Raw genomic sequence first — 23,113 nt, forward strand, 5'->3', positions numbered from 1 at the left:
CGATCGAGATCCGAAAAGATCGGATTCCAATTGCCGATTGAGCAAATTTCACAATTGCGATCAGAATTCCGATCCTGATCTTTTTCGGCAGGATCGAGGTCTCATGTTTGTTCCCACAATGCTTGGTTACTGGCCAATCATTGTGGGAAAAGTTAACATTAGGGTTGAGGGATCGGAAAAGATTGGATTCCAATCGGTGATCAAGCAAATTTCACGATCGCGATCAGGATCATCTGGAAAATGATCGAAAATTGTATTTTAAAAACAATCCTGAAATCTCAAGATCTGCTCAATCCCACTTATTAGGTTTTTGCTATTAAGACATTGGTCCAGAAATTTTTTCAGATTTTCCTATTAATGTCATCTACAGATTTCTGTAATCTATTCAACATCCTATAAAAAATACAACAATACCATTTTACAGCTAAAGAACATGTGGTCCCGTTACTCAGCTGTAAATGTGCACATCATCTTGCAGTCTGTTTCCTAGTACATAGTGACAACACCTTTTCCGGGTCTCAGCTACTATACAGATGGTGGATAACAATGAGCTAAGTGCCATACAGGGAAAATAGGATAATCGGGAACTGTATAATAATTGAAAACATAAAAGCTAGCTTTCCTAGCAGATCAACAGCCTGCTCTTCCCAAGAGTCCATCTGTGGAGCCATTGTGAAGAACAAACAGCAGTTGCCTAGTACATTGTTAGGCTAAGATCCCACGTAGCAGGCCACTGCGAAAAATCGCTGCAGGAAAAACTGTGGCAGGAACGCACTGTGGTTTTTCCTGCAGCACTTTTCACAGAAAGTCCCGAGAGTTTTCCTCTGCAGACTTTCTGCTTCAGTTATACCTATACAGAAACTGCCAGTGTTTCCTTAAGTATAATTGAAATGCTGCGATTTTGAAAAACGAGACGGTTTTGGAAATCGCAGCATTAATGCTGGGGGTATTTTCCTCAATGAGTGGATGGGATTTGCTAAAGTCCCTTTGCAGGGACTGTAAAATGTTTTTGGCGTGGTATTTCCGCTGAGATTTCCACCACGTGGGGCTTCAGCCTCATTGTCAGATTTCCCTGCTATTATTTACATCAATCGGTTTTATTTACATCAACCTGTTTTCTCTCTTAGGGTAAGATCATACGGCCTCAAAATCCTGACCAAAAATCAATGTAAGCCGTTCAGGTGTTTCAGCCATTCAGGAACAAGCCGACTCCCGGAAAAAGAAGCAAGATGCTCATTCTTTAGCCCGTTTTGCCTCATGATTTGGCGTGAAGACACTCCCTCCTCCCGACTAGGTCCATTCATCGGGCCTAATCCAGAGCGGAGAGCGCAACTGGATGCTGGTGCATCATTATGAAAACCCAACCACAGCTAATTGGAGTATCTGCAATAATAACATTACCATTATCATTGGCGATAGCTGTTTATCTAATAGAATAAGTCATAAATACATGATCACTGGGGGTCCGACACCCAGGAAGACCACATAGTGTAGGGGCTAGTAGAAATGTCTCCTGTCCTGTAGGCTGCTAAGCTCATACCACACGTTCTCATCCTGTATACAAATAGCTCTAGAGCTTTAAGTTAAGCTTTTAGATCTTGGTTCACATAACATTTTCCATTGACAGATACCTTTGATGTGATCTAAAGGCTGGGTTTCATTCACGAGTCGATAATTTTCTGGAATCCAGTCTTCCGTTGAGGTATAACATTTTGGCAGTGTGATTTTCTTTCTGTCACGAATCTTGAACACTTCACAGGCAGCCTGAGAGCGATACGAGAAATATTGTATGTAACCTTTAGGTTGGACTCTCACGTCAGTAGCATATGGCCAAAGCCACTGAGACCTGCTGTGGGTGGTTTCTAGACAGAGTGTCAATTGGCGACACAGTATGGCACAGCTTTACCTGTAAAACCATGTTCAAGTGTTTTATTGACATATTTATTTCATACTACACATTATATAAAACAGGTAAAAGACAAACTAAGGCTGGATTCACATCAGTGCTTAAACTCCGTTCAGAGTTTCCGTCCCTGAACCCATTTAAAAAATGCAGAGAGAAAAGCGCTGCATTATACAGTAGTTTATGTGGTCTGCGGATTTCCACCTAAACTGCTTTTTTAAACGACTTAAGTTTCCATTCGGTGAGCCACAAGAGGACCCCCGAATGGAAACCCGAATGCAGTTGTAAACCTACTGTTAAATACCTAAAAATAACATACAAAATACATGAATATGTAAAAATATGAACAAAAACGTTAAAAGCTGAGGCCCCAAGTTGCAGAAACGCAGCTTTTTTTTTTGTTAAAGATTTTGCTGCTTGCTTTTTTAGCCAAATCCAGGAGTGGATTGAGCAGAAGGTAGAAGTGTAAGTATTTGCTATATATTTCACTTTCCTTTTTTACTCAATCTTGGCTTTGTATCAAAAAACAACAAAAGCTGCAAAAAAAAAAAAGAAGAAGCTGCGTTTCTGCAATGTTGGGCCTGAGCCTAATAGATATGCATACCTTAAATGTGTGAACAGCCCATGATAGGAAGGCCTCCTCTTGGCCACTAAGTTCATCTCCTTCACCTGTAGGGCCAATCTGGGAGGCACCAAGCTGTGCCAGTCTGTGGTCTAGGGTATGGGCAAACGCACAAAACTGTGGATATATGCTTGAGCCAAGTCCAAATATAGCGTATCTGGTATAAAATTACAAATTATACTACAGTTAGATAACGCGGATATACAGTATATCATGAGTATGATTGCAGTTCAGTTCAGTGCAGTGCTTGCCATATATCACACGCTATCATAAGAGCCAATACCCTAAACATCTATTTTATACAACTATGACAGCATCATATTATAACAAAGATATAGCAGATTAATTAAACTTTTACATGTACTATCATAGCATATGCTGTTGTGGTCTTATGTGGTCCTTAATACAGCCAAGAACTGAATTGTCAGGTGACAGAATATCTTTAATGGCAATACATTGATTTTAATTATAAATAATATCAAAAAGAATAAGATTCTTCAGTTATGCCAATGATACACTACACTGAATATGTTTAATACAATACGCATTTTATTTTTAGTGTTTGTACCTCAAATGGTCTTGTAGTTTCTTCATGTTGAAAACTGATTTCTTGAATTTCTATAAAAAGAAAAAAATCTGTATTTAGTAGTAGTACATACAAAGCAAACTCACTGCTGTAATAGCTTCAGGAAGGCGTGTTATAATAATAAACATACTGTAGATTATTATAGTGTATGTAGAGTAATGGACATTTATTATTATATCTAGATGTAAAGATTGAGAGCCCTCGGTAGTTGATACCTTTTTTAATGGATAACAAAAAATGATGACAAATTTCAAGCTCTTCGGGACTGCTAGGTCCCTTCATCAGGCATTGTGAAGACAGTGTGTTATACCATACCATATTGTGTTATACCATGCCTGATGAAGGGACCTAGCAGTCCCGAAAGCTTGAAATTTGTCATCATTTTTTGTTATCCACTAAAAATGTATCAACTACTGAGGACTCTCAATCTTTACATTTCATATCCACTATTACGGTACACAGATATTCTTAAAATATATGTAGAGTGATGGACATGTAATATATATATATATATATATATATATATATATATATATATATATATATATATACCACCTTCTGTTATTTTCAAGCTTTTCTTCTTTCACTTCTGTACAAAATCTCTTTAGTCTTTCCCCCTTAGAATAATCCCACTATCTACAATTATGGCACTTCATCTCTGACCTTCTTACGAATATCAACTCCCCTCTCAGGTTCACTAGTTTCGAAATTTATCGTTTAGGATAATCTCATACTGGAGGACTGATATACTCCAACTTTCTTCATTGTCCTTTCTCAACTTTCTTATGTTTGTAAATTATAGAGATTTGGAATCTACCATTCCAGGTGGACGGTGGTCCTAGACCTGTGAGGCAATATGTAAGAGTGCTCAAAACGCTCTCATGTTAGATACTGCCTTTAAAGTATTGCTCCGATGGTACCTTGTACGCACCAGGCAGTACTTACCTATACAAGTAATTGTTATCCCTTCTTTGGAAGAAGTCCACTTTAGACTTCAGTAAAGTGAAGAGACAACTGGACTGGTATGTGATTAATGAGAAACTCTCATCAATCGTCGTCCTACAAATTTGGTCCCCATGGGTAGAATATATTACCCCATCTCCCTTGAATTAGTCTCTACTCTCTGTTTTGGAGAGCTAGATATTATGTACCTTGCAGGGATGACAACACCACCCACCCCTCACTGCTTTTTTCCCTACCTTGTTTTTCATCTTGTCCTTTAACCCCTTCCTTATTCTCTTTTTGTTACTGGATCCCATTTTACTTTCTTTCATACATAAACTATATTAAGGGATTATCTTCCTCCAGGCTTCGGGAGAGATCTTCATATGCATGATTCTATTTAATATTTGTTTATATGATAAGTTTATGTATATTCATTACATGTTTTAAGTTTGCATTGTGTTTGTTGCTTGTTTATCTGATAACTTTGAAAACCCATAAAAAAGTATTTAAAAAAATTACATTTATTTTTTGTGACTTGTGTATGTGGTTACTCAAGGAATGATACTAAAATACAGAACTAGAAATATATATTCCCAATTTTAATCAAATTTTATAATTTTATATAAATATAATATGTCCAGCATATACACTGAATGGTCACTTTATTAGAGACATCTGTCCTATCTGCCTGGAGTTTCTGTTTGGTTTTCAGATACAAGACCCTGTAGAACAGCAGAAAATCAATTGAACATTTTTTTCTGTGAAACAACATAAGAATGGGATCATCAAGTAAACGTCAAAGTAGGTATAGTTATAGGTACTAGACTAGACTGGACCAGTATGTAAAATCTGCCAACCATGAAGAGTTTTCTAATGCAATAGTATACGGGCCCCTTCACACGGAGTTTACGCTCTGTGTATTCTGTATACGCTCTGCTCATTTTGTTCATTTTACACATGTAAAAATACACATGTAAAATGTAGTTAGCCATTGAGTTCAATGGCATGTTCGTATAAAACGCGTCTTCTTGCGCGCGTCTTTTTACGCACGCAAAAAGACGCGCGTTATACGAACATGCCATTGAACTTGTTTTATTTATTTTGTGCCTGAAGTCAAGGTTTATTTATTTTCCTGTTTTTTTTCTAAATAAACCAGTTCGCTGCACATGTTGTGTCCCTGTCTTGACTGTTTGGGTCCACACCACTGCTTCTACTAAGCTAACTTCTCCACAGAGGTCCGACAAGGATGTCATGTCAGCAGATTGCAGCTGAACACAATGCTAGTGCTCCAAGTAACATAGCTGAATGCACGACTTATTTTTTCATAGCATAGATGAACTATAACAGCAGACAAACAGGTTAAGTACTATTGCTATCTAAGGGAAACAGAAAGGCAAGACTCCAGGGGGCAAAAGAGAAGATTATTGTATCAGTGAGTAGTGGAAAAAATTCACCTGCTCAGTGAATCTGAATTTCCATTGCGCCACACTGATAGAAGGGTCAGAATTTAGTGCAAACAGCATGAATCTATGAACCTTTCCTATCGGGTGTCAGCAGTTCAGTCTGGTAATGATCAGGTAATGATTAGAGATGAGCGAACACTAAAATGTTTGAGGTTCGAAATTCGATTCGAACAGCCGCTCACTGTTCGAGTGTTCGAATGGGTTTCGAACCCCATTATAGTCTATGGGGAACATATACTCGTTAAGGGGGAAACCCAAATCCGTGTCTGGAGGGTCACCAAGTCCACTATGACACCCCAGGAAATGATACCAACACCCTGGAATGACACTGGGACAGCAGGGGAAGCATGTCTGGGGGCATAAAAGTCACTTTATTTCATGGAAATCCCTGTCAGTTTGCGATTTTCGCAAGCTAACTTTTCCCCATAGAAATGCATTGGCCAGTGCTGATTGGACAGAGTACGGAACTCGACCAATCAGCGTTGGCTCTGCTGGAGGAGGCGGAGTCTAAGATCGCTCCACACCAGTCTCCATTCAGGTCCGACCTTAGACTCCGCCTCCTCCGGCAGAGCCAGCGCTGATTGGCCGAATATCGCCATTATTCCTCTATAAAAGCTAACAATTTTTAATAAACATTTGAACACCTATGATTTACAGAAACTAAGCGTGTCTGATTCTGTGTGTGTTCCCCGAGCTCGGCAGCCATTTTGTTTTAATTTGGAACCTATAGCATGTGCTCCCTGGCATGTTTCCCCCAACAACAGGGACAAATGAATCTCCATGTACATGTACATGTACATGTTTTGCATTATGTTCGAATTTTGTAATACGTTTTTTTGATCATCTTTAAAAAACCATCATTTTTCTATCCACTTTCAACTACCAGTTTGTACATAACTTACATAAAATTTTATAATACATTATAACATCTGCTTCAAAATGCAAGAATACTCCAAAAACAAGATATATTATTTATCTCACCTCTCCATTACTAGGGCAGTCACCATTTCCAAATGTACTCGTAACCACCAAGAGGAGAGATTCTTTATCCAAGTTATCAATATTGTAATCTTCCATACAGACCACCTACATTATTAAATATATGGAAATTGTTTAAGATTCTATAAGGCATTTACCCCGTCATAAATGGCCATTCATAAGAAGTTCATAGCCATAAAATTCAGACTTTTTTAAAATAAAAATTAAAGCTGGCCGCACCTTCATCTGTTCAGCATGAACCTGAAAGCCCCAGGGAACAGCTGATATTGCTGGGAGAAGTTGCAGCTGGCCATATACAGTATATAAGATTACACACTGAGCATTTAAATGAATGGACGACCATGTAGTAAAAGGAAGTACCAGATCAGCGACAAAGCGAACCATTATTTATTAGCTGGACGTTGTTCTGATTAATAAAGGAAAATCCCAACTATAAACGTCCCATGTTTACTTAATGTCAAGAAGAGAAGTGACAGTGCCTATATAATTCCTAGAACCATGGGTTTCGCTATCTTCTTAGCAGATACAGCGACTGTTTAGAACCTAGCAGCTAAGAGGGCATGTTAGAAAATCTTGGAAATGGGAAAAATCGCAGCGGAAAAATAAAGACCAAATATAATCTTTACCTTTGCTTAAAGGAGTTTTGCCATTATGGAAACATATCCCCTATCCACAAGACAGGGGATATCTGTCCAATATCTGGGGACACAACCCCCAGGTCCCCCAGTGATCAGGCTGATGAGGGACCAAAGATCCTCTAAATCCTCCACTTGTATTATCGGCTCTTCATTCACTCCTATGGGCTGTGGGAGCTGCTGGAGATTACAGTCTGAGCAGTCCCAAAGCAGTGAATAGAGTACCAATCATGCAAGCACATTGATGCTCCATTCACAAGTAGGCTTTAGGCCGGGACCCCCATGTGGCGTAAATGCCATTTTACAGTCAATTGAAACTGAATGAGAATCCCATCCACACATTGCAGAAAAGTACGCACAGCTTAAATGCTTTGATTTCCAAAATGGTTGAGGTTTTGGAAATCACAAGATGTTAATTATACATACAAAAACGGCAGATATAACTGTAGCTATAATGAAACAGAAGAAATGTTCGGCCTCAGCTTCTGGGGGACTCAGCAATAATTGTCCACAATGGCACAACCCCAATAAAGGAGTTTTCCGAGATTACAAAAATTAGGGGCACAGGCAAGGAAAGCTCCTCCCTGTTGGCCTTTGTTAGGGCTGCAATAGTATCATGTCGCCCTGTGCAGCCAGTCACTGGCATTAGCAGTACATCGGTGACGTCAGAAATTGGCTGCAGTGGGTCAAAGGTTGTCTCTGTTGCAACATGGAACAACAGAAAACTCAACAAATGATTTGCATTTAATATCTTTCTGCTGAATGGTATAATGAAGAAGTGGGGCATCATTCCCAATCTTGCTACTGAATCCTATAGTTACTTGTTGTGCCCTTGATGGGCACCATAGTGGTTGTAACCCTTAATATCCCAGTGGAGAACCCAATAGGAGGTGGTGTGATAGTTAACAAACTGCAGCAAAGGCACTCGGATACAAGAATATTGTAACTACCTGTTGTATTACAATGTAATTCTAAATACAATTGCTGATTTCATAGGCCTCAATCTTGATGGAGCTTGTTTAGCTCTCACAATAAGTCAATATGTACACATAATGCAGGTACGTCTTACCTTAGTGTTAAAAGCATAACTAAATAATGTATTCAGCTTTTTTGCAAATGTCTCAGATTTTCCAGTTTCAGTTGCAAAGAGTATAGTTGCCTTTGTCCTGGCAGCCATAGATTTCCCCATAAGTGCTGAAGCAAAAAGAACTGCCCTAAAACAGCAAGTACATCATGTACATTAATTTATACAACTAACAAAACACATCAGATCAACACATCATCTATTTCTGTAACAGGATTAGCAGATTGTTTCCTAGGAGTCCGGCAAGGTTTCCTTGTGCAGTACATGTCTGCTAACTAAGTGGATTGGGAGAGTTATCTCATTTTGTCAGTCTGCTTGCTCCATTATTACAATGTTGAAAACTCCCTTAAAACCCATTGACTTGTCAAAGAGGATGAATGGAACAGAACCAATTCTTATTGCTACAAGTGGAAATACTTGGTTCCCATTCACATATCTGGGTTAAAAATCTTAATTTTCTTACTTGGAAATAACACTTAGTTTGAATTCTTTCTTCTTTGGTTTACGGCTCTCGTCCTGCCACTCATGAGTTCTCCAAGCATCAATCTAAAAAGTGTTTTATAAAGGTTTATGTATAAATTAATGTGAATTTTTAGCCAAGTACACAATATTTTGCTGGTCAAAACCAATAATAATATATATTATTATATATAATATAGGATTCAGCAGAATATGTATATGTAGGCTCTGGTGGTGTTATAAACCAAACAAGGCAATGTTAATATCAAACTAAACTAAGTAATGCTTTGGAGCCAAATCTACATCACTACATCACTACATCACTACACTACTACATCACATCACATCACATCACATCACTACTACTACATCACTACTACATAACTACATCATTAGAAATTAAGTGGTGATCCACTTAGTTATTTTGTATGAATCCCAGGAGCCCCATCCTATACTTCGAATTAGAGATGAACGAACACTGTTCGGATCAGCCGATCCGAACAGCACGCTCCCATAGAAATGAATGGAAGCACCTGTGACGCTGACTTTGCCGATGGCCGGCCGGCGTCACAAGTGCTTCCATTCATCTCTATGGGAGCGTGCTGTTCAGATCGGCTGATCCGAACAGTGTTCGCTCATCTCTACTTCTAATGTGAATAGAATGTGTCTCCAAATACTTCTATAATACTGTATCTGGAATAGACTCTTCTCCTACCTGATAGTAGTAAAAGGGACTCAGAATGTAATTGAGCATTTCCTGGTGAAACACTTTAGTGATGCTTCCAGACATTGGCGGAACAAGCCAAACCCAATCTGCAGGACATCCACCTCTTAATCTGTATTCATTCTCCATATGCTTCATGAAAGACTCGGCTGCAGAATGGTGGTCCATGATGGTCACATTGTGTTTCTAAAACATAAAAAATGGTTTTGTATAAGAAGTTACTATTTTGCTACGGAAGAAACACAGGAACATAGAAGACTAATGGCAGAAAAGAGCACGGGGTCCAGTTACTTTGCTCTTACATCATTTGTAAATAATCAACATTTTTATAGGATGTTTATTCCAGTCATGTTTCCGTAGAAAAGATTTCCCAAGACATCTGATGTAAGTTTATTCAAAGCATCCACTGCTGATTTATTGAAGTAATATTTCCTGGCATTGCTTCTGCTCTTCCACCAACTCATTTTAGATTGTGCCTCCTTGTTCTTTTGTTGAGCTTCTTGTTACAAACACTTCCCTCCTAAACCTTATTTATACCTTTAACATATTTAACCCCTTTACAACATAGTACAGAAGATTTCCGGTATTTAAATAATAGCCGCCCCATAACAAAATTACTATTGAGACCTGGGGCAACACGGTGGCTCAGTGGTTAGCACTGCAGCACTGGAGCCCTGGGTTCAAATCCCACCAGGAACAACATCTGCAAGGAGTTTGTATGTCCTTCTGGTGTTTACATGGGGAATTTCACAATCTACATTAAAAAAATATATTAAAAAAAAAACAAAAACTATTGAGACCTGCCTGTTGTGCTTGGCCTTAATAGTAATACAGAGAATTTACCATAGACTACATTTATAGTAGTACTGAAGACAATGGTATGAATGATCAACTGACTGCAAGTTCAAGTCACACACATATATATATATATATATATATATATACAGTATATGTGAAAAATATAAAAATTTCTAATCACTCTCCATTTTCCTAGAATATGTATAAAGATAAAGAAACAAAATAGATATGAACAGTGTATTACAAAATGACCAAACTACAAGAAAAACCTGCCAAACCATTTGAATATACAGCTCTGGGACAAAATAAGAGACCTCTGTAAAATTTTCAGTTTCTCTGCCCACTCAGACTGGCTGGCTATTGAGACTCTGTCCTGTGACTTTGTTCCTACTAATCTCCTCTTCTGCTTCTATTATTGCTTACCTCTGGCTTACCATTGTGACTATTCTCTAGGATTTTTGTTCTGTACTGCGCTGCTCAAGTGATACTGGTCCCTTGGCTAGGTGACCTCACGTTGTTGTTGTTTGTCTTGTCTTCGTTCTGTGTTGTCACTTATATAGGAAGGGCCCGTCAACCAGTTGCCACCTTTTATGTAGGATAGGACCGGCAAGCAAGAAGGGACAGCGGGGAGTTTCAGCTTAGGGCTCACTGTCTCTTGTGCCCCTCCCCCCAGGGTTCATAAGCAGCTACTGGGAAATTGCTGCTCTAGCAATTCCCTTACAATTGTCCTAGTGCAAGAGGATTGTGAAGACCACAGCATTGATTTTTGGGGTAAGTTCACACTGGGTTTTTTGGATCAGAACCTGAGGCGGAGGTCACGCACTCCGCTCCGAATTAGGTCCAATGAATGGGCCTAGTCTGGAGGAGGGTGTGTCTTCAGGCTGAATCGCGAGGCCCGTCCCCAGTGTTGCGAGAGAACTCATTTGCAAACCGGCAAAAAACGGGATTCCTAAGAAACGGCGGCGTGGAGAAGACAACAAAAGGTAGGAGAAGAATAGCCTTTCTTAAGGCAATTTCGGCGTGTTACTAAGAAAAAAAAGTGTTTGAAAGGTAGGATCCAAATTCTTTCTATGCTAGCTATGCTCATATCCACCAATCATAGTTAATATTTCAATTTCCATTGCAATTCTTGCTTTACACCAGAGGGAATTTTTTTTGCACATAATCTTGTAATATGATTCCTAAATATTTATAATACAGTGATGACCAGCTTTCCTCCTAATGGAGAGTGTAGCCATAATACATATAATGATTTTGACTTGTCCATGATGGCAGAACTTACATGAAAGCTGTATAGAACAGCTACGTTGATCTCAACGACTGCATGGTCCTTCCACAATGAAGCCAACTTGTGAGTTTCTAAGCCCATCCTTCTTCCCACTTCCTGAAACGTCACGTAAGTTTCATATTAGGTGTAAACTGAATTTTATTGAAATTTTCAAAATAGAGAAACAGAATCACAAAGCATTACAAAATGGCAAAAGCAAAACAGAGCCCAGGACGGGCCGAACAGGAGGCACACGTGCCAGCAGTATGTAAATCAAAACAAGTCAAAAGGCCCCAAGAATAATGCCAAAACAACACAGAACTAGGGGAGGACAAAACACCACGAAGACAGGAGACAAGAAGGGGGGAGAGGAAAACGACAACCAACATAGAAGTGAAGAGCAGGGTAAGAAAGGAAAGAGAAGAAGGGGGAAAAACGCCCATGAACTCCAAAAAGGTAAGTTTCATATTAGATACTGTATTCACATGTAGGTACAAATACAATGTATGTGATGAAGAGCTAAAGCCATGATATTCATCAAAGTTATTGGGGCTAGCCTATGGGGGGATTGACAGATGATGATTAGAAGGCTCTTATAATTCTTATGAGACTTACTCTATGTGCTATTAAACATCATGATCAAGTGCAAGCTTTACCAGATTTCATTATATTTCTTAACCCTTGGATAAATTTTATACAATTGATCTCTATATGCCAACACATATTCTACCTGTATTTTAATTATGGCAAGGACATACATGGAAACTTAGTGCTTCACTATGAAGACAGTATGCTGAGTTCACATGGCTATAATACATCCATATTATAGGGAGAACATTACATCCACATCCGATATTCTATCCCCATGCGAACCCCCAGTACAGATTACCGACGCAGATGTGAACGAGGCCTTAAGTGTGCACTTCACCAATTGGATCTTCAGTAAATATAATAACATCCTATATAGTTTACGGGTATCGATAACTGACAGTTGCTTTTTTTTAACAAACCAGTCCTGTATTCACAGGACCGTGAAAATTGGCCATGTGATGGACGGCGCATTAATTTCAATGTTTTTGAATGGGGGCTAATTAAATTATTGATATTTTGTCAGTCCATTTTCACGGACTGTCAAAAAATAGGTTGTGCTGTATTTTTATTTGTTTTCCTAAATCCCTCCATGTACTGAAACGTATGAGGGATCCGTGAAAACTACCACCAGTCAGTTGCAAAGCGGCCATGTGTGGAATTGTGAGCATTTTCCCTATATATGTAATAGGAGAAGAATAACAGGGGAAAAAAGTAATAGAAAAACTCAAAGCGGCCAATTTGTTCCAGAAAATTCTATAACTCAAAAGAAATTTCATACTGTAGGTGTTGATGGGATTGATTCTGCAGCACTTGCATGGATTTCTGCAAGTTCCTTTGACATGAATGGGACAGTCTAAAAAATTTCTACAGTACACCTGCCACATGTGAATATTCCCTAAAAATCAATTTAAATTTTATAGTTTTTCCAAGCAGACACAAAAATCTCCAAAACTGCTATTTATTCTCATAATGTTTTTATTTTGCTTATTGTCTTAATGTTGCATAGAATATATACAATTTCTGTCTTATGTAACAACGTATATGCCTTTATTTTGCTTATCCAAAAATAGGATGTTGCAAAATTAGGGCTGGGTTTACAGGGCGCTTTTTAATGAAGAACTGCACATAGTTTTTAATGGCAATAATGTCTAGCATATGGTACAATGCATTTCACTAGAGTTGAGCCGATCTTGAGATTTCACTATCGATTTTAAAATCTGATTTCCGATCATTTTCCAGCCGATCGCGATCGTGAAATTTGCTTGATCGACGATCGGGATCCGATCTTTCCCCATCCCAATCGCTCAACCCTAATTATATATTATATATACAGTAGGGTTGAGCCAATCTTGAGATTTCAAAATCCGATTTTTGATCATTTTCCAGCCGATCCCGATAGTGAAATTTGCTCGATCGCCGATCGGGATCCGATCTTTCCCGATCCCAATCGCTCAACCCTACATTTCACCTGTTTGGTAGCAGCCATTAAAAACAAAATCTCTGGCATACTGACATGGTAGTAATGTGCTGTTCATTACTATGATTAAAAAATATCTGCATTTCTTCAGCAAAAAAAGCAATGTGTAAACCCAGCCTAAACCAGGCTGATTCATATGTGTGTTGGCAAGAAAAGCCTCTCCTTACTCTGTGGCACTTAATTCAGATGAACATGACAGCTTCTCAGTAGATCAGTATGAGTATCAGAGCACACAAGAAATGGGTGGACTACGTGTCAGTTCCTGTTAGATTACTTTCCCATGCCTGTAGTCAGTCATATCTATTGTAGCTGCTGCAAAGGTTTCATACTGTGCTTTCTAATATTCTAAAAATGAAAGCGTTGACTCTTAACCTCAAACCTTAGTACAAAGAGCCCGTTGTGGGTCCATTACCTCCAGCACGTTGTACCGCTGAACATCACAGAAGTCTCGGACACCAATTTCTGTCCCCATGTACCAGCCATTAAAGGGACATGCAGTAAATTCAATGCCTCCAGCTTCAAGCATCATGTTGGAAACTGCAGGTAGTATGTACCACCTCAGGTTTAGATCCTTAAACCACTCAAATCTTTCAAAAGAAGAAAAGCAAGTACTCAGCAGAACATCGCTTCTATACTAGTAAACGATATCATATATTATAATATATTACACACTGCAGCAAACAATCATCTAAAGCTGTGTTCACACTTATTCCCCCTCTGTCTGTGTTTCCACCTGGGAGTTATTTAGCATCTGCAGCTTTTTTTGACCATATTTTTTGAAGGTGCACATTTTTTTAAAACTAGTTTTACTGTGGTGTCTATTTATGATGTAGGTGCACCTCTTTGTTAAATGTTGTGCACGCTAGTTAGGCCTGGTTCACATCTGTGTTTGGTAATGCGTTTGGGGAGTCCGCATGAGGACCCTCTGAACGGATTACTGAACGCACTGGCAAGCGGTGTGCAGTGGATGCACACAAATCCCATAGACTACAATGGGGTCCATGTGCTTCCCATGTCCATGAATCATGCGGACATGAAAGTGGATAACAAAGTACTTTTCTGTTATGCGGAACATGCGGAGACCGCGCGGAGAGCACACGGACCCCATTATAGTCTATGGGGTCCGTGTGCTTTCACTGCACACCGCTTGCCAGTGTGTTTGGTAGTCCATTCAGGGGGGTCCCATGCTGACTCCTCTAACGGATTACCAAACGCAGATGTGAACAAGGTATTAGTCTGGTTGTAACTTAATAAGCTATGTCTACTTTGCCCCTTTTACGCTGCCCATGTACTGCAGGGCAGTTGCCCTTTTTTGCCCTTTTTTTAAAAAAAAAAAAAAAAAGCACAAGTCATAAATACAGATCTGCAATTAGGTCATGATGCCCCTTTTACCAACAAAAAAGCAAAAGTGGCAAGTGCAGCATAACATCTGGAAAAAAAGGCACAAATGCTTCACAAAGTGCAGGGCAGAAAAAGACCACATAAAGGCGTAATTTACACCAAAAAAATTGCAAGTAGCTTAATAATTGTACCCCATTGACTCTAATGTAAAACTAATGATGGACACTGTCTTCCATCATGTTTGTTCACCTTTGTAACAGAAGAAAAACTTCTGCATGCTTGACTTTTTCTTATGTCAGAAAAGTTAAAAATATGACAGAAGAAATGTTGTCATGTTTTTAACATGGGACTGAATGCAGACTGACACCCCATAGATCTCCATCTCTATCTGTCACCACTTAGCGGTTGTATCAAACTATTTCATACACCAAAACTCCTATTTACATTCATAGATTCAATATATGAACAGAAGATTATATAAAAAAAATTCTAATGTTTTGGGGATCTGAATTACAACAATTTCTTACTTTGGGTGTTCCATTATGACTTCAGATACTAGATCTCTTGGTAGTTCGAATAATTCTGGATCCTCGCCATTTGCTTGCAGTACCAGAGGAAGAATCTCAAACCGCTCATATTTTGGCTTCCATCCAAGCTGTATACAAAGCTAGAAAAATAGTTGATTTAACATTATAAAAAGGATGAGTTTATTCATGTTTATTACTATTCAGTATTCAGCCCCACCAATCTATCCGTCATCTACTGAATCAGAGATAAAACAGCTCTCTATATATCTAGATGTCTTAGTAACTGTACCAGGGAACTGCTTATAGCAGAATTCTATAATATTGTAATCAAAGTATATTAATACTAATGACTAGAGATGAGCGAGTAGTATACGATCGAGTAGGTATTTGATAGAATACTATGGTATTCGAAATACTCGTACTCGTTCAAATACTACTCGCTATTTGTAGTAAAGATTCGATTCAGAACCAGCGTTGATTGGCCGAATGCTGTACAGTGTATATCATTTGGCAAATCAACGCTGGTTCTGCAGCAGGCTCGTCTTTGCTAGTCGGGAGAGTTGGCAGCTTGCGGTTATGCGGAAGCTGACTTTTTCTCATAGGAATGCATTGAGCAGCGTTGATTGGCTGAATGCTATACAGTGTACAGCTTTCGGACAATCAACACTGGTTCTGCCGGAGGCTCATCTGTGACGAGGCAGAGTCTAAGATTGGACCACAGCAGTTTCCATTGTGGTCTCCAATCAACGTGGTTCTGAATCGAATCTTTACTGCGAATAGCGAGTAGTATTCGAACAAATACGAGTATTTTGAATACGGTAGTATTCTATCAAATACCTACTCGATCGAATACAACTCGCTCATCCCTATTAGTGTACTATACGTTAATGTAAGGAAGTTAGTATATGATCCAGTAGGGAATTTCTTGCAACGCTAGTGAAAGGCTGTTACCAACCAAATGAATCTATTCTATGGTGGTTATACAGAATATGAACAGGACACGTACTAAAGTATTTCACATATTCAGATTTCCATCACTTTACTTACCTCTGTAAATTCTATGCTAGCAGGATCTCCAATGATTACCCCATCAGGCATTTCATACCCAGCATATCGAATCAGCTGACTGTTCCAGACTCGGAAGTCATGTTTCCCATCGGTACGCTGGGGAAATATGGTAATTGCTGACCTGCAAAAAAGAAGATGTTGGCTTTCAGGTGGAAATAGACTTCCAATTCTTTGGAATTTCAGAATAAAGAGTATAAATAATTCTTTGGAAACATTCTTCACACATTTGCAGGTTGGCAGATGTAAGAAAGACTCAGATACATCCTGGTTCCTGTTGGCAATTAGATGGCATCACATTTCCTACTAACCTCTCACTGTTTCAGTGTCAGTGCAGTGGATGATGTGCTGCACCTTACAGTATAATATCTATAACTTACAACATGCATTAAAACACACTATCACAAATTCAGTAACACCGGCATTACATCTTAAAGGGGTATTCCCATAACTCTTGTTCTGCAGCCTGCAGGGCTCTGTGCTCTCTTCACTTCATGGATTTCTCGGCACATTGGTGGGCGGGGTTTCACTTGCTCTGCTATCTGCTATGTTTGCAGTCAGTAACGAGGGATTGGTTGTAAATGCATTACCAAAGTATAAAGCTGATGTGGAATCCAGCAGAGCTGGATTTGAGTAAGCTTGCTTTACATACAGAGGTACCAGACTCCTTATCTCAGCACTTATCAGCCAAATTCAATTAAACTGGCTGATAAGTGGAAAAGCTAAAGATAGACAGCACAGTAATCCCAGAGCTCTCACCTCCCCCTTCCCCTATCTGAGGAGCTCTGTGGCTTGTCAGCCCCTCCCCCCCCCCCCCCCGAGAGCAGGCAGCAACGTCACTTGGGAAATGGCCAAGTGGCCATAGAAACGCAGTGTCAACAATTAAGTGAATAAATTAAGATAGCGGCCAAACAAAGCAGTTTTTATAAAGCAATGTATTTAGTAAAAGTCTTAAATCCACATAAACTAGCAGTATAGATAGCATACTTTTCATGGGACAACCCCTTTAATTTGTGGTCTGGTTAAGAACGTTAAATGTGTTGGGAAGTCAAAGAATTACCCTTTTTAGAAAGTTGCATAAGTGGTAGAAAAAGCCAGGTGAACACCGTGACACTTTACAAGCCAAAAACATCATGTTCATTCATCACATTGTCCTGTGCAACTCATTCCCACTCAAGTGAAGGGGCTGAGCTGCAATAGCAAGCCCAATCCATATGCAACATACAGCACTGTGCTTGGTATTCACTAAAGAGCCTGAAGCACTCACCCACATCTGTCATCTCTTTAAACAGCTGATTTTTGTGGGATCAGGGTGTCAGACCCCCATCAATAAGAACTGATAACCTAGTCTAAATAAATCATCAATAGTGAACTCCTGGAAACCGCCTTTAACATATAATACAAATTTGTATTCATCACATTTAATTTTATATTGAGTATCTTCATATAATCTCATTAGAAAAAAGTAGCGAGATGGGTTCATATTTACAATGTATCCTACAAATATTGCCCTATTATAATAGATATAGCGATGTAGCAAAGGTACTGTCACTACAGTGTCCTAACACTAATAATGCAATGTGATGTCTTACCACAGAACACAGACAAAGCCATCGATAGGCATTGAAAGAGTCAGATTAATACTCTGTCCCATAGTGTTGTTAATGCATTAAGGTAAACTTTGCAACATCTGTGAAATAAACCGGCAAAGTATGTAAATTTCGTAACAATTATACAACAAATAAATTGATATAAACAATACCTTACGTTGCCACCATTCGTGGCATACTTTATATGACGACAGATGAGCTGGAACATGTCTTGAGTTGTCTTGCAGTTTCGGGCATCAAACACCTTAAATGTAAATGACAAATTTGATCTTCATAGAATTTAGTACATAGTACCGAATAATGGGAGGCCTCACTATGGCATCATTTATTAGGGAGCAGATAAAACCAATTCCTGATTCTAAACCTGCAGCCGCCCTACCAATGAGAACCTACCTAGGAACAAACAGCTGTAAGTAAACATAGGGTTTCGGTCTGGGGTCCAAACTGATTTGGGGGAGGAGTCTTGAATATATTTTGTGATCTGATATCTAGGTTGATTTCAGAGTGTGAATAGAGGGGTCTAAATTTATTTTAAATTCCAGTCTGGTCTAAAGTTCAGATTAATTTTCAAATTTACTTAAAGGGCTAAATAAATTTTGGGCTCTGGAATTTTGCAAAAATCAAGATAAAAAGGGGCACATTAGAATGACAGACCTGCCAAAGTATTTTCTCAAGGTCTGTGGCAGGGGGGTCAAAATTCAATGTCTGCTCAAGTTGGCTCTGCCAGCGGGTCTCGGGCAAGCCGACTTCACATGAAGGCAGCCATAGAACTACAGGAGCGTACTGGGCATGCTCGCGTAAGCGGCCACAAAAAAATGGCCGCCCGCATGTGAAGTCAGTTCTGCCCGAGGCCTGCTGGCAGAACCAACTTGCGTATCCGTTGAATTTTGACACCCCCCCGCGCGTCGGAAGAAGACATGTGCTGATGAAGATGGAGGCGGCGCTGGAGAAAGTTTTCTCACAGCATTGGGGATGCCACCCAGTGCTGCGAGAGAACTCATTTGCATACCAACAAAAAACGGGATTTCAAGTGAACGGAAGCACGGAAAAGACAATGAAAGGTAGGAGAAGAATAGCCTTTCTTACGGCTATTCCGACGTGTTACTGAGAAAAAAGGTGTTTGAATGAAAGGATCCCTTTAAGTCTTTAGGTATACCTCTACTTTGTTTGCATCTTTTTAGGAACCCACTAAAGAGAGTCATCATAGGACATCATAATATATTCATATTCTAATATAACATATTCTAAAAGTACTAAAAATCTATATACCTGCAGGTTATTCCATTGGATTCGTCCTATACATCTGGGAGCATTTCTCCATGCCTGTTTAGCTGCAAATACCAACTCATCGCGTGTTAGCTGGTAGGTCCCACTATGTTCTATATCTTTTGTGATTGTTTCCAGTCTGTTAAGGTAATTTTCTATTTGAGGCCTGAAATAAATTGAAAATAACATTATTTAAAGGGGCTCTATCACTGGGAAAAGTCATTTTTAACTAATCACATCCTTGCATAGCCTTTTGTATGTAAATTGCCTCAGTGGTTTCTGAATAAGTCCGTTTTTATTCATATGCTAATTAGACAGGTGCATGATGCATCGTGCACCCCCTTTGCTATTGTTTCCTATGGGAGGCTGCTGCTGCTGGTGACTCAGCTTCCTGCTTGCACACACACATAGGAGATAATAGGAGAGAGGAGGCTGCTGGGAACTTCCTGTGCTGGCTGGAAGCTCATTAGTATATGAATAAAAACGGACTTATTCAGAAACCACTGAGACAATCTACATACTAAAGGTAGGTGAGGAATAGACTTTCTAAAGGCTATGCAAGGATGTGATTAGTTAAAATTGTCTTTTCCAGTGATAGAGCCCCTTTAAATATTTCTACAGTGAATATTAAAGAAGACCTTTCACCGCCTCCAACAAGTCCAGCTCTTTACATCTTTTAATAGCTGCTACTCCACTGATTCTCACACAGTTGGATTTTTTTCTCTAGCCCCCACCATTCCTGAACAATCACTGCTGTTAGTTTTGGTGCCTGATGGCTAGTTAGTCCCTGACCCTGATCTATAGTCTCTCACCTAGCCAAACTAGTTTTCCTACACTGTGCTGACGAGATCCAACCAGATCGAAACAGCACTGTTCACATTTGGGAGTCTGTTCCTCTTGGAATAAAGATACTAGTTTGGCAATAATCCCACATTATAGTATTAGGCTGTCTGGAAAAGCCATGCCTGGTGTTTAAGGGGGCAGCAAAAAGAGGCATTGTTTTCCTAACTACATCCTGGAAAATAGATTTACATATTCCCTACTATCAGGAGGGCAGTGTCAGGCAGGAGCGGGCAAGGGGTGTGATTCTGACCTCTGACACTGGGTGCCTCTGATTGGTGCTCTGAATTGTGGCCCCTGCCTGACACTGTCCTTCTGACATTACAGAGCTGAAATAGCACATCAGGCACCAAAACTACATGTGCTTAGGAATGATAGAGGTAGAGAAAAGAATTCCAATTGTGCTGGAATCAATTGAGCAGTGCTTATTAACTCATTTTAAGAAGTTCTTATATTCTCTTGCTCTATTGAATTATGCAGGGTCTGTTAAAACTTTAGCTACCACATAAGTCATAGGGACCTATTCTTGTTATTCACATGATCAATTTATTTAGCCAAGTAGTATTATTGATTAAGATGAAGGAATAACACATGGCAGGCGATGGAGGTCTGTTACAGATTTTTATTAGAGTCTTGGAGCTTATGACTCTAGACAGGCTTTTTCAGAAACTGTTACAATAAACTACTCGGAACAATAACTTACTCTTTGAAAGACTTGAAATATTGATTAATAAACTCTACTGCTTGAGGTAATAGAACATCGTACGGTATTGTCTTATCCCTTGGACCTCTCACATAGCACTTAGGATTCATTATTGATCCATGACAAACAGTTGACTGGCAGCTGAGATTCTGCAAACAAAAGTGTGATGTGTTACATTCTCATCATCATAACTCTACAGCTAATATGACAAGTCTTCAGAATTTCCAAAAGACATAAATATTGACCTGATAAGATTACATGAAGCTGGACTGAAAGGGTAAACAGATGTTCAGTCTCTGGACATACCTATAAGCAATCTGCAGATTTTATAGTCGGTTATAATGAGTAATACAAGCAAGCGTGAAACCCAAGTTAACCAAGTGCAGCCGGACTTTTGCCTCAAGCAAATCTACTTAAAAATCCACATGTGAAATAATGGGGCTTTCATTCTAAATCTTGCAACAAAAAGCTACCAGCATGTGTTTGTAAAAGAAGGAATTTATTAAGATTCATTAAAGGGTTATTCTAGACATTTAAAATGACCCCCTTTGTACCGGATAGGGGATAACTTACTGATCGGTGGGGGCCGCAGTATACGCTGCATCAATGAAGTGGTGGGTAACACACATGAGTTGTCGTGATTCATCTGGATAGGACTGCTAAAGAGAAGTCAAGTACTCCCATAGAAGTGAACTGATTGGCAACATACAGACATGACCAGTCACTACATTTTCATGATCAGCGGTGGTCCCAGCAGTCAACCCACTATCCTATCCCTTATCCTGTGGATAGGAGATAACTTGAAATTACAATTACTGGAATTTGCCAAAAAAGTGTGATGGGTGTATGTCCAATTTGTGGGACACACACATGTGAAACGAATGGGGATTCACTGACCCCCTCAGTCCCATGGTGTGAATTGACTATCACTTTGACTTTTTGACAATTGAATTTTTGTCTGTACTTGAACCCTACAAATTGTAAAGTGATGTGGAATATGTTGGTGGTATATAAATAAAATGTACTAATATTATTATTAATATTATTCAGTATAGGTCAGCTTACCTGTTTTGCTGTGAGATGTAATGTATCTTGCCAAACCTTTCCATTCTCATAATTTCTTAACTTGAAATATTTGGAACAAGCAACTTTTTTGCATGACGGTCCATGGTTTTCTGAAACACTCCTCTGAAATACAGCAATTCAGTTATCAGAAAGCTTTTAAATGACAGATTAATAATCTCCATTTTTCCAAATATTTTCCAGCAAAGGGATATGGCCTTTGATGAGCAAGATAGGCATCTCTTTATTTTAGGGTGGTGATATTGATAAGAGTAGAATGAGGGTGGTTCAGGATGTAGACTGATCTTATTGTGGGCTGCTAAAATGTTATTTGGTGAAAGTGTGACCATGATAAACGTTGGCAAACGTATTGTTCCACTATGAACTACTGAGTTTCTTTTAGTAGAGATGAAATCAGGGCACCGGTGAGCTCATCAATACAAAAAGACCTGGACAGTGGTGGATGTTCACAGAATAATTTCCATGGTGAAGAAAAATCCCTTCACAACAGCCAAACAAGTGAGCAACATTCTCCAAGATGTATCAATATCCAAATCTACCATAAAGTAAATACAGAGGGTTTACTTCACAGTGTAAGCCACTCATAAGCCTCAAGAATAAAAAGGTTAGATTGGACTTTGCTAAAAAAAAAAAAAAAAAAATTAAAAAAAGCCAGCACAGTTCTGGAAGAACATTCTCTGGACAGGTGAAACCAGGATCAACCTCAATCTGAATGATGGAAAGAAAAAAGTATGGCGAAGGGATTAGTCAAAATATTACAGAGAATGGAGCAGGAAGCAGATAGCCTCTATATAATAGGCAAACCAGTTTACTGGAAATCAGCTTGGATTGATTTCAGTAGGAAATTAGCTGAAGTACCTCTGTTTGGCCACTACAAAGAGAACAGATCTCTCTGCTTCCTGCTCCATTCTCTGTATACTTGCTGCTAAGAACACCATCAATGGAGGTGCCAGGTATATGACCCCCACCCACTCATGACCTATCCTTAAATTAGTCAAAATATTTTTAGCCTGGAAAACCACTTTAGGTTTATTTTCATATGGAGAGGAGGATAAGTACTACTTGGCACCTCTACATTTCCACCTCCACAAAGTACCTGCCAGGAATCGAAATAACCATACTCCT

At 39.2% G+C, this 23,113-nt stretch overlaps 1 protein-coding gene across 1 annotated transcript in view; it reads right to left on the minus strand.

Annotated features, from left to right (window-relative positions):
• The window catches only part of NOS2 (nitric oxide synthase 2), a 48,918-nt gene that overhangs the window by 19,283 nt on the left and 6,522 nt on the right, over nt 1-23,113 (minus strand). Inside the window, exons 3-17 of the mRNA XM_075263082.1 lie at nt 21,971-22,093; nt 20,906-21,054; nt 19,366-19,528; nt 18,249-18,340; nt 16,469-16,610; nt 15,422-15,561; nt 13,966-14,140; nt 11,501-11,602; nt 9,412-9,606; nt 8,701-8,783; nt 8,223-8,367; nt 6,501-6,605; nt 3,094-3,143; nt 2,508-2,682; nt 1,632-1,764 (exon numbers count right to left, since the gene is read on the minus strand). Coding sequence (XP_075119183.1) covers nt 1,632-1,764; nt 2,508-2,682; nt 3,094-3,143; nt 6,501-6,605; nt 8,223-8,367; nt 8,701-8,783; nt 9,412-9,606; nt 11,501-11,602; nt 13,966-14,140; nt 15,422-15,561; nt 16,469-16,610; nt 18,249-18,340; nt 19,366-19,528; nt 20,906-21,054; nt 21,971-22,093 — 1,972 coding nt within the window. The remainder of the gene's footprint in view (nt 1-1,631; nt 1,765-2,507; nt 2,683-3,093; nt 3,144-6,500; nt 6,606-8,222; nt 8,368-8,700; nt 8,784-9,411; nt 9,607-11,500; nt 11,603-13,965; nt 14,141-15,421; nt 15,562-16,468; nt 16,611-18,248; nt 18,341-19,365; nt 19,529-20,905; nt 21,055-21,970; nt 22,094-23,113) is intronic.

The sequence above is a fragment of the Leptodactylus fuscus genome, chromosome 2, assembly GCF_031893055.1.
Source record: "Leptodactylus fuscus isolate aLepFus1 chromosome 2, aLepFus1.hap2, whole genome shotgun sequence".
NCBI lineage: Eukaryota > Metazoa > Chordata > Amphibia > Anura > Leptodactylidae > Leptodactylus > Leptodactylus fuscus.